The following is an 11888-nucleotide window of genomic DNA, read 5'->3' on the forward strand; positions in this document are numbered from 1 at the left end:
GCATTTCACAAGTCTTTGTATACTGAATACTTTACAGATTTTACCATGCAACCATACATCTTCACCCCTAACTTCCTTTATGGATGACATTGAAATTATCTTTATGGTGAAGTCATTGATTTGAAAATGTTAGCAATTCAGCAAATCCCTAGTTACCCAATATTCTAGAGAGTATAATGGTTATTTCTGAGAGAAAACTAGTTTATATAATTTTATGTTAACTCTGAATTTTTCTCATAATTCTGAATTTCATGTTTCTTATAATGTTAAAATTCACATATGACATGATTTATGGCTATGTAAAATTAAAAAGAATACCTTATTTTCACCCTTTTGTGTCACAGGTTTCACTGACATACTTTCTAATACAAAACTGTCCTGAGATATTTAAAGATGCCACCAATTCAGTCTTGTGGAAGAGATCCATGATTTTCTACAACAATACTGGGGACAATGCTGTGAATTGCAATAATGTCTCGGGGGACAGTGACAACATTGTGGGTGAGAGCTCTCTGGGATCTCCATGAGAACATGGCAGATCCTCCATCTGGGGTCACTGGCTTTGCTGAGAAACAGATAACAAGGCCACCAGGTGTGAGAGAAGATGCTTAGACAGTGTCAGTTCTAGAGCTCAGGGGCCAGTACCAAGAACAATGTTGTACTGCCCAGACTCTACTGCCTCTGCCTTTTCAAGGCTTCCACAGTTCAGGAGCAGTTTCATAATGTCTTGAGACCAAAGAAAAGTTGAGAAGAGGTCCCTAATGTACAGAATTGCTTGTTCAAATCATAACTGCTTGAGAGACATCATGCTATGATCCATTTTGTGGATTCATTTTCTAACCTAATTTAAATGGGGCCTTTTCATATGAGAGTACCTCACAAGTTCTATGGAAACATGGAATTAAAATATCAGGCTTATGGCACAAAACATAGTCAAATCAATGTATAATTTTTCATAATATATATTTTTGACATCACGTGAAAATATTTTTGATCAACATGAAGTCCTACTTTAAAATTCTTTCATCCATAAACTTTTTGAAGTGCTCTCAGACATATCATTAATATGTCCAGGTTGAAACTCATTGAAGAGGCTCACAGTATTGCCTGCTTTATATCGGCTCCTTTGACACTCTGGGGTACCTGAAGCATCCCATGTTTCCAGTGCTCTTTGAAAGGGTGTGAAATGAAGCAGCATCACTGAGGAGCAGAGCACTTGCTCTGATGTCTTACAATTGTTCTGGAAGCTAGAACCCTGTGCCATCATTGAGTAGTGGCCCTGTCTTTGGCAGTTATTCTGTCACTCAGGCTCATACCAGTAAAATATGGAAGGAATATCGGAATTTTATGATTGCTTTAAGGGTTAAAGATGATTGCAAAGCAAATTAGTTTAAAAAAATCACAAAATATGACTAGTAGAAATCCCCATGAGCCTAGAAATTTGTACCATTCAATCCTAGGTAGATGTAGCTAAGAGACATCCAGCAATTTGATAAGGGTGAGTTTAGTAGGACTTGGGGGCATGTATCATGAGTCCCTTCCTATGTTTTCCAATCAGTGGTTTTATCATATTCATCCTATTGCTTAGAGGAAATATTTTGGAAAGCTCATTTGATCAGGAATTGACCTGACTCCATTATATGAGAATATTGATAACCAAGGCAATCTGTTTTTTTCTTCCACAGATACTAAGGAGGTGCAATCTCTTGATTGCCAACCCATGGATGTGACGCTGATTAAAACAAGTGAAGAGCTGAAGGGTGACTCTGAGGCCACCTTTGATGTGGGCCCACCTAGCCTTGTGTCAGAATTTTTACTAGGTTAGAATCTCCGTAATTACTTAACTACTTTTATTTTTCCTGAACTCTCCTTAACAATACACTAATAACTTCTTTTAAAAAAACTTTGCAAGATGATTCTTACTTTGGATGAAATCTTCCATTTCTGTAAAGAAAGAATTGAACCTCATGATAAAGGATTGGACATGAGGCACCTTAAGCTAAGACAACCTTTTTGCTTCATGGTTTTTGATTATTGGTTCTCAGCTGAACACTGTATGAACAATTTCCAAGTTACCAGCTCACCATATTGGATCTTTTTTTTTCCTTCTCTTTTATCTAAGAGGACATTTCCTGCAGAAATGTACTCAGAGATAAAAATAAAAAATATAAATTAGAATTGAAAACAGGAGTTTATTTGGCCAAAAATTTTAAATCCATACATCATTTTCTCATTAAATATATTTTAATAAACTTTGCTATGAAGCCTCAAAACATTCATGGAATATGTATTATGACTAATAGATAAATGGATTCAAAACTTATCATATCAATATCAGAAGTTGACATGAGTCTGTAATCTGAGAATATTTATACAAATTTTTAAACAACAAAAATTTAGATAACCTTTTGGTTTCTTTTCCACAGATAACCTGGTACCGCTCCTGGTGCCTACTCCTGTTTCAAGCATAGATACTGATTACACAGATCACGTAGAGGAAGACCTCAGATCCATAACTGGTATGGACCCATCCAGCTCTCTGTCTTCTATTTTGTAAATCACTGATGATTAGAATTTGCACTGTTATTATGACTCTTGTTATTCCTTGCTTCCTTTAATATTACACTAAGAACTTTTCCAAAAATATCTGCAAGATTTTTCTCACTGCTTCTCACAGCTTGTGTCCAGAAAGAACTGAATTTCCTGGTACAGAACTGGACACAAAACATTGTAATTTAAGACAACTTTGTAGCTTCATGTTTTTCGATGATTTGCTCTCAGCTGGACACTGGATGAGCATTTATGATGTTGCCAGCTCATCCCATCTGATCTCCCCTTCTCCTTTATGCAAGTGGACTTCACATATTTCGTTCAAAGATGGTATTTAAAGTTAAATATAAAGTTAAATTTAAAGTTAAATTTAAAGATGGAATCTATATATTTATTTTGGTCAAAATAATTTTTAAATCCATGCATAGTTTTTTCATAATGTATATTTTCATAAACTTTTTTCATGAAGCTTAAAAACTTAAGAAAATACTTATCATGAGGAAGCAGTGCATGTATTTAATAATTTTTTGTTCCAATACCAGAAGTTGAGTTTGGTATCTGAGCGTATTCATACTAAGACAACGGTTTTTTTTGTTTTTTTTTAATTAACAGAGGAATTGCAGACACCTCTGGAGTCCTACTCAGGCATAGAGACTGATGAGGAGACACAAGTTGGGGAAGTTGACAAGGCTCCACCTGGTACGAGTCTACCCAGCTCTCTGCTGTCCATTTTCTGAGTTATGAAGATAAGAATCCTATTACTACTTCTTTTGTTTTCGCTATACTTTCATTAACATTACCTCAATAACTACTTTCTCAAAAATGTTAAGGCCCACCTTGCTCTCTGTCCTCTATTTTCTGATCTCCATAGATTTGAATCTCCATCACTACCTTGGATTTTGCTTTTGCTTCATTTCCTTTATCAGTGTGTTAAGGACTATTTCCTAAAAGTGTCTGCAGGCTTTCTCTGAGTTTAAATTAAGGCCACACATTCCATCCAATAATAATCAAATTTCTGGTAAAAGGATATCCATGAGGTACTTTCTACTAAGAGAAGGCACTTTTGATCGTGTTTTTAGATCATTTATCTTTAGCTCATCACTCACTTTTCAGGCATTAATTGTGAAACTAGGCCCTTCTGAGAAGTCAACGGTGTTTTTTTTTTAAAGATTTATTTATTTGAAAGTCAGAGTTACACAGAGAGAAGGAGAGGCAGAGAGAGAAAGGTCTTCCATCCATTGGTTCACTCCCCAAATGGCTGTAATGGCCAGAGCTGTGCCGATCCAAAGCCAAGATCCAGGATCCAGCATCCAGGATCCAGGAGCTTCCTCCGGGTCTCCCACGTGGGTGCAGGGGCCCAAGGACTTGGGCCATCCTCCACTGCTTTCCCAGGCCATAGCAGAGAGCTGGATTGGAAGTGGAGCAGCTGGGACTCGAACCAGCACCCATATGGGATGCTGGCACTGCAGGTGGTGACCCTGCTACGCCCCAGCACTGGCCCCAAGTCAATGGTGTTTTCTAAAGTCTCTGCTGCTACTAGTCAGTTCTGTTCCATCAGGGCAAGTGCAAATTTTTGTAGATGGTATGTTGTTGCAGGCTTCATCATTAACATCCTGTTGTCACTCCTTAAAATTTGCAAACTGCTGATTTTTTTTCAGGACATTGTCCTCATCACTTTTTTATAAAGCATCAGTGAGTCCACCAGCATTCAACCCATGCTTCCATATAAACCTTGTCTTAGTTATTACATCAATATTTGCTGAATAAAGATGCCATAACCTTGCAGGTGTCTGAAACTATCCTGTTGAGACATGTTGTAACAAGTTGGTATGAATACATTATTGTGCAAAGTTAATGAAATGTGCTTCATATGACATCTATGCATGCATTTAAAAGTGTTTGAATAAAAATAAAGTTTAAATTGCATTTCCACAAACATTTAGAACTTCCTCAGACATATTTGATAAAATACCTATTCCATCTTTCCATTTCTACCATATTTAGAAATATTCATATAACTAGTTGTTTACCATAATGTATATGCTTCTTATGGATGCAATAAGAATGATTCCATAACACACATCACTTGTATAACCATTCATTTGCTTGATGATGCATGTTAGTACTTTAGTGAAGATTCAGCTGAACGGTTCTTTTGTATGAATCTCGGTTATCCATGGGCTTACAATCAATCTGAAGCTTGACCATGGGACAATTGTGTGTCCTTAAGTGTAGGTACATCAGGTTGCATTAAACTGGACAAGCTATGTACTAATGTAAAATGCGAACAAAACTTTGCACATGTTACATACAGAAATAGGCCCTTGGATTTAATAATGCATTGACTTTCTTCTTCTTTCTCTTTTTTGAAAAATGGCACAGAAATGAATTCTAGGTAGATCTGACATTTTTCTTGCCTGCATCTTTCCTAGAGACTACTAAACTGGATGCAGTATTAGGATTGAGTCAAATGATATCCAGGCTGCTTTGGGTCAAATGAGTAAGAACTGAAATTACTTGGATCAGGGCTTATATGAACCAAAACTTCTGCTAAGTAGTCTATAATTCAGACTGGTACCATGAAGTGGCAACAGAACCAGGAGCCTCTTGATCTTTCTTACCACCAGGAGAGTTGCCCTCATGTGTATGCAAAGGTGATACACTCAATACCCTTGAAGTGGCCAGTAGATCTGTATTTAAGTCTGATTATGGAACACAGCCATCTATCAGGCTACACCTTGGCTCCTCAGTTGAATTTTACAGTGTTTGCTGTAAGGGGATTACTTGAGAAAATGTTAAGATACCTTATTGAGAAGGCATGCACACTTCAGCAATAAATCCTTTGAACTCAGCTGTTTGTTACTGATCACCTTTTCTTTGAAAAGCGACTCTGGATCAGCATTCATTTTGCAGGGACTGCTGATAAGTTAGAAATCATTTTGGTTCACTTGGTCAGATGTCACAAGGCACAAGACCATAGAGGATCATTGCACACAACCAAGGACACCGACTGCAAATGTGGGTTATCCGTTAAGCTGCCTGAAGTTGCCATCCCTACAGATGAGTGGGCCAGAGAATGACTAAGGAGTAGGCTCAGGCACTTGTGTGCGGAAGGGTGGATTCCTATGATGGGAGATAGTTGGCAATTGCTAGGCATTCCAAATGCCAGGGAAGATAAATGAATTGGGGGAGAATTACTATGAGATAAGATGAGCATCAATGTCCAATTGGTTTGAACACCAAATGCCTTCTACTTTTTCAGGTGAGATCTTACCCATGAATTTACTATAAACTTAGCATCAGGAAACTTGCACCTTTATATATTAAAAACCTCATGGTACAATGCAACAAGCTGTGGCTAGCACCATCTAACAAGTATTCTCACTGCAAAAGTTGAACATGGGGCTGTTCTAGATTTCCTTACCAGTTTCTAGGAGGTGGGGAAGGAGAGTACATGGGTTCTGGGAGCCAATTTCAGAATGTAGACCTTCCTACACAACAAAGGATACAATTTCTCCCTTTCTAATTACTCAACATATGTGCCATAACCTGGAAATACTGTAAATGAGTATCTATGACTTCAACTCTGCAACTAATCATCTCACTTCTTCTTCAGATCCCCACCAGGAGCGTACTCAAAGTCAACATTCTTTAAGAAAGTGGCTGAATCAGTGGGGCTTTTATGGAAGCAGGAACAGCTCGCTTGAAGAACCTACCCTGCCCACACCTGAGCCACCTCAGCTATTTGGGTCTCTGATCCAAGATGTTTGCAAGAATGACAACTTGCCCAGACCTCTCTTGGTAGGTCTCATTTTGGTTTTCAATAACCCATCTTTGTTGAGAGAACTTGGAGGGGTCAAGTCTCCTCATTGAAATCTGTCCCCCAGTGGAGAAAATATGAGATAGCCACCATATTTGGCTGATAAGCTTTGTTCATGCTACTGCAATACAGACAATCTCATTTAGGTATTGCAGAGTGAAAAAAGCAAGTCTATGTTTCGGAAAAAAGACCCCATACTCTTGGACAGAAAAATTAAAATGGGCTCTGTGTTTGAGTCTCTGTGAGTCCACCTCCCCTTCACATTCTTCTTGGATTCTTAAGAACCGGAATTATCTGCTAATCAGAAGTTTCCTGTCATTTCCTCTTCCAGGCAATTTAATCTTACCACTCAAAATGTCTCACATGTATTACATTTGTCTCTTCAGGGCTTCAACATAAAAATTCATCCCCTGGCATGTGTGAATCCTTCGTTCTAAAGGAATTTGTAAATTGAAAGCTACAGGTTGAGGCCTATAAAAGTTGGGGTACTATGTTGTGAGTGGTACATTTATTGAGGGTTCAGCCAAGCTCATCTCTTAATGTAAGGATTTGTAGGCTAGATGTGAAGAAATTCATCATGTCAGCTACATGGCAGATGCTGCACTAGACTTTGCACCTTCCATAGGTGTATGTAGAGGAAATTTGTATTGACATCCCCATGTCACCAAAGGAATAAAAGTCTTAATGAAGTTCTTTATTGTGACCAAGCTCACTGAGCAAACAAATGGCATACTTGATTGAAAATGCTGCAGAATAACTGAATCTGAAACTTACTGTTCTTCTGCATTAGACATGTAAATAGGGCAGTAGGAAATTAAAAAAAAACTTGGTAAAAGGGAATGCAATCAGAAGGTTTCAGAGAAGATGGTTTTCAGCTTCATTTTAAAGGAGAAGACAACTCTAAGAGGCAGAAATGGAGTATACAGTCACTCTAAAGGGAGTATAACATGGAAACGGATATAGAAACAAAATGTCCACCCTTGGGGACAATCATTGGGAAAGTTGGATTTAGAGGTGTAAATTCACGGGAAAGGATAACACTGTTAAATCAAGCATTAACATGTTTTGTTGTTTGAACATAGAATGACTGGTGGATACAAAATGTATTCAGAGACACCAAAATGAAATCTTCATAGTTATTTTCATTCCATTCTCTGTAGAGCTGTAACTTTTCATACTTTTGGTACCTTTCATACCAGAGACATACATGTGTTCTGGGTTTGTGGAAATGGGATGTCATGTAATTTTATACCCTTTATTTCACACACAGGATATGCTTTTCATAATTGAGCACAAAAGTCTGTGCACACCGGGCATGTTTAGAAAACAGGGCAATCGGAAATCATGTAGAGCACTGCAGAGGAAATTGAATTTGGGACGCCAGGTGAATTGGAAGAGGCAGTCTGTTTTGGTGGTTGCAACCACCTTCATGGTAGGAAAAGTTTTAGCATCACCTATTTATAATATGGGTGCCGTATGGTGGGTTTCACTCATTATGGTTGCCTAAGAACAATAATAGGCCTAAAGATTTAAGATTCTGAAACCAATGTCACAAAGTACATGTTGACGGCAACTACTTCATTCGTTGTTGAAAGCCCCATGGAGTGCATATGCTTTCTTTGATCATCACAGATGACCCTGTCCTTGTTCATTCTCAACAATCCATATAGAACTAATATTATTATAATGCTGTTCCCAAAATCATGTCAAAACTTACCCTTCCCAACACAGAATGAGGATCCAAACAAACCTTCTGGATTTGATGATTTTCACACCATATTATCAAGCTCTCTTTTTAAAAAAATTCTCTTAAGCTTCGAAAGCTGTTACAGTATTTGCCTTACACTGAATCAACAAAGGCTAAAAAAAAAGGGGGCCATCAAAACCTCCATTTATTTAATGATAATTTTTTCCCCCTGTCCCCTACGCCTGCACTTTAAAAGTGGTATAGGAACATTTTCACCACTTTTGCCTTCTTTCAGTTTCATGAACTCTGGTATGCTTGGTTAGTAACTATTTAATTTAACACACTATCCATGGTACTAAAAGTAGAGTAACTTTCAACACAAGCCTTGCTTTGAAAATGACTCTGAATTCAGGTGTAGTACCCAAGTTAGTTCAGAATTCTGAATATTTAGTTAATCTCTATGGAAAATAAATGCATTTTGAAAAGATGAGGCTAAATCACAAGTGCATGCTGTATTTCTATAAGAGAAAATAAAAGAGCAGAGAAAAAAATGAATCAATCCATCCTGCTGCTTTTTAAGAGCTATGTACAAAATATGTCACTGTAGTGATGATTAGAAATAAATTTTCCAAATTACATTAATATAAGACAGTTTTCCATCTTTCGTAGTCAAATAGGCCATAGGATAAATAGCAACAGTGTCATAATGCCTTGTAGCTATGCTAATGGTACAAAACAACAAGTTGAGTTTTATCCTCTGTAAGGTACATACATGAACTGGATTTAATTTTCCTGCAAGACTTAGAGTTATCCTCTGAAGACATTGTAATCTGGACCTTCTATGATTACCAAGTATGATAACTAGAGAATTGTTTTAGACAAGAAATAGATATGTAACCAGGGCCACGTTGATTTTGTCATTCATGTGTCTAGAAGCAGAGACCCAATAGCAAATATCTTTGGCATAATCTTCTTGGGTTGTGTTGTGACTTTAATAACCAGTTCCCAGGGCCAGCACTCTGACATACCCAGTTAAGCCACCTCCTGCGGTGCCACAATCCCATGTAGGCACTGGTTTGAGTCCTAGCTGCTCTATTTTCCATCCATCTGCCTGCTACTATTGTTCCTCGGAAAGCAGCAGAGGTGGCCCAAATACTTGAGCCTCTAAAAAACCCACGTGGGACACCCAGAGCAAACTTCTGGCTTCTGGTTTCAGATTGGCCCAACTCCCACCATTGCTGTCATTTGGAGAGTGAACTACAGATGGAAGACCTTTCTCTGTCTTTCTCTCTCTCTCTGTAATTCTACCTTTCAAATAAATAATAAATAAATAAATTTTTTAAAAAATCCAGCTTTTCATCTGGTTTAAGATATCAGAAAGAAGGCACATGATGCACGTGTGTGTTCCTGTGGTTTGCATCACCAAAAGTGCCTTGAGTTTGGCAAGCTCCCAGAGCCAGCCACAGCTGGAGGATTTCCTCTCTCCACAGGCTGATCCAACTCCACAAAAATACCTGCTTAATACATATTATTGATATGGGTGCTATTGCAGACCAATGACATAGTGAAGTTTTACTGGAATGGGACTGTGTCTTCTGACTTCATTGCTTCATCTCAAGTACTACTGACTGTGTCTGGGACAAATAATAGCTCAATGAATATTAAAATGTATGAACCTTCATTGGATTATAATGATGATAGTTGCCTGGATGCATTTCTTAAACCAACCACTCATGCTTAGATAAAGAAACTGAAATTTCATAAAGTTTCATGGGCTCAATTTCACGATATTAACATTGTGCATCAGTGCCATAAATGAGCAAACTTTCCTTGGATCCACTAGGAAGCTTATCTATAGTCTGGGTAACCAAAGACCTGGATTAGTGATATATCTAAATTATGCTTAAAATCCTTCTTGTGGGGATTGTACATGTTTCAACCAATGGATGTAAAGAATAACTTGTAGGTAAAAACTAGGCATATGGTAATATATGCAAGGCCTTTCTGCTTATAACTATAAAGAGGGGCCGATGCTGTGGATAGTAGGTTAAACCTCTGCCTGCAGCACAGGCATCTCTTATGGGTGCCAGTTCAAGTTCCGCTTACTCCACTTCTGTTCCAGCTCCAAGCTAAAGGCCTGGGAAGGCAGTGGAAGATGGCCCAAGTGCTTGGGCCCTGCACCCACAAGGGAGACCAGGAGGAAGGTCCTGGCTCCTGGCTTTGGATCGGCCCAGCTCTGGCCATGGTGGCCATCTTGGGAGTGAACCAGCAGATGGAAGACCTTTTTCTCTGTCTCTTCCTCTCTGTGTATAATTCTACCTCTCAAATAAATAAATTTTTAAAATAAAAAGACCTATAGAGAGATTAATTTCCATAAAGACGTGAAGAATGAGACTGTGATGTGAGTTTTCTCCCTTTGAGAACACACAACTCAAGTCAGAAACTTTCATCTTCACTTTCCAAGTGTATATGAGTATATGCATGGGTGTAGATTGTGGGGAGCAACTCGGACTAGACTGTTACTGGAATTAAGACTTATTCTATGCATCTGCTCTCCCACAATATGGCGCTGAGAAGGGAGTAACAGCTTCTACGCAGCTGCCTCCAGTTCGACCAGTAACCTGCAGGAGCTGATCCTGCTCCTGATTGGAGGAGAGCAGCGTACTCGGCGTGTGGGTAGCAGAGTTGGGATTGGTGGAAGAGGACTATAAAGGAGGAGAGAGACAACATGCACCAGGAACATCTATCTGAAGGAACACCTGTGCAGCCCCCGAGAGAGCCGGCCAGCGGTGTGCCGCTCCCCTGCGGAAGTGGGGAAAGTGGCAGGGGGAACCGCCCATCCACGGAGGTGGAAGGGACGGTAGCCAACCCGGGAAGAACCAGCAGCAAACCCGGGGAGGGCCGAGCAGACAAAAGAACAGCGCAGGGTCCTGTGTTGTTCCTCCGTGAAGAGGGGGAGTGACATAATGGTGCCGTGACTCGGATAGGAAAGCCCTAGGCAGGGTTTAGTGTCGTTCCTCCACGAAGACGGGGAGCGACAGTAGATATTTATGCCATCTGATTCCAAACCTTTACTGCTGGAAATTAAAACTAGTGGGCATGAAATAAACAGGCTAAATGTGTATGTTTATTTCTTATCAAGAAAATAGTAGAAGTAATATTGCTCAACAACAGATCTTACTTGTTTGTAAGATGTTCCTAAGGAAGGAAGTGTCAGATGATGGCAGTAGACTTTGTCTCCATTCCCACCACTGTCTAGACACCCTGCATGTATTCTCTGCTTTTGGATACAGAAAATCCACATGCATGCTTCTGTAGAGCAAGTTAAGTGGAGGGTTGGAGATAGTCTTGGAGCTGTCAGTTTGGTGTCTGTGAAGAACATTGGAACTAAACTCAAAGCATCAAAAGTTTTCTTTCCAGGTTAGCCAATGGCTGTTCCCATGAGAATAATATGATTTATTTCTTTTTTTTACCTATATAAGAATTTTCTTTCAAGCATTCCCGGCAGTCTTCTTACGGACCGTCTTTATGATAGCTGGCTTCATGTTTTGGATGAAGGAAACAAGAAAACTCAAATAGCAGCATTTCAAAGGTGATAATGCAGTAATTACTCTGGGGCTTTCTAAAAAAACCTCCATATTTTCTTAAAAAATCAGCTTCTATTTTGCCATTTTATTGGAAATCATTGGCTCGAGACAGAAGCTAGAGTAATAATCAAGTAATAGTCTTTGTGTAACATTATCAAAAAGTCAGCTAGCTAGAAAATTCTAAAAGTGGTTCAGGAATTTAATTGAATGACACATTTGTGTGTGCATTAATACCTGGCATGAG

General features: G+C 38.9%; 1 protein-coding gene across 1 annotated transcript; it reads left to right on the top strand.

Moving 5' to 3' along the window:
• The first annotated feature begins 357 nt into the window (after positions 1-357).
• LOC100357199 (uncharacterized) lies at positions 358-6738 on the top strand. Its single transcript, XM_051818820.3, has 5 exons — positions 358-501; positions 1686-1820; positions 2427-2519; positions 3163-3249; positions 6167-6738. Exons 1-5 carry the CDS (start codon positions 426-428, stop codon positions 6421-6423), a joined length of 648 nt encoding a protein of 215 aa, XP_051674780.3. The 5' UTR covers positions 358-425; the 3' UTR covers positions 6424-6738.
• Positions 6739-11888: the final 5150 nt, after the last annotated feature.

This window comes from Oryctolagus cuniculus, chromosome 1 (assembly GCF_051225735.1).
Source record: "Oryctolagus cuniculus isolate XC-2025 breed Fujian yellow rabbit chromosome 1, ASM5122573v1, whole genome shotgun sequence".
Classification (NCBI taxonomy): Eukaryota; Metazoa; Chordata; class Mammalia; order Lagomorpha; family Leporidae; genus Oryctolagus; species Oryctolagus cuniculus.

Coding starts and splice junctions, on each gene's coding strand:
- LOC100357199 (XM_051818820.3), top strand. CDS start 426: ATGATTTTCTACAACAATACTGGGGACAATGCTGTGAATTGCAATAAT. Junction 502..1,685: donor GGACAGTGACAACATTGTGG/GTGAGAGCTCTC, acceptor TTTCTTCCACAG/ATACTAAGGAGGTGCAATCT. Junction 2,520..3,162: donor AGACCTCAGATCCATAACTG/GTATGGACCCAT, acceptor TTTAATTAACAG/AGGAATTGCAGACACCTCTG.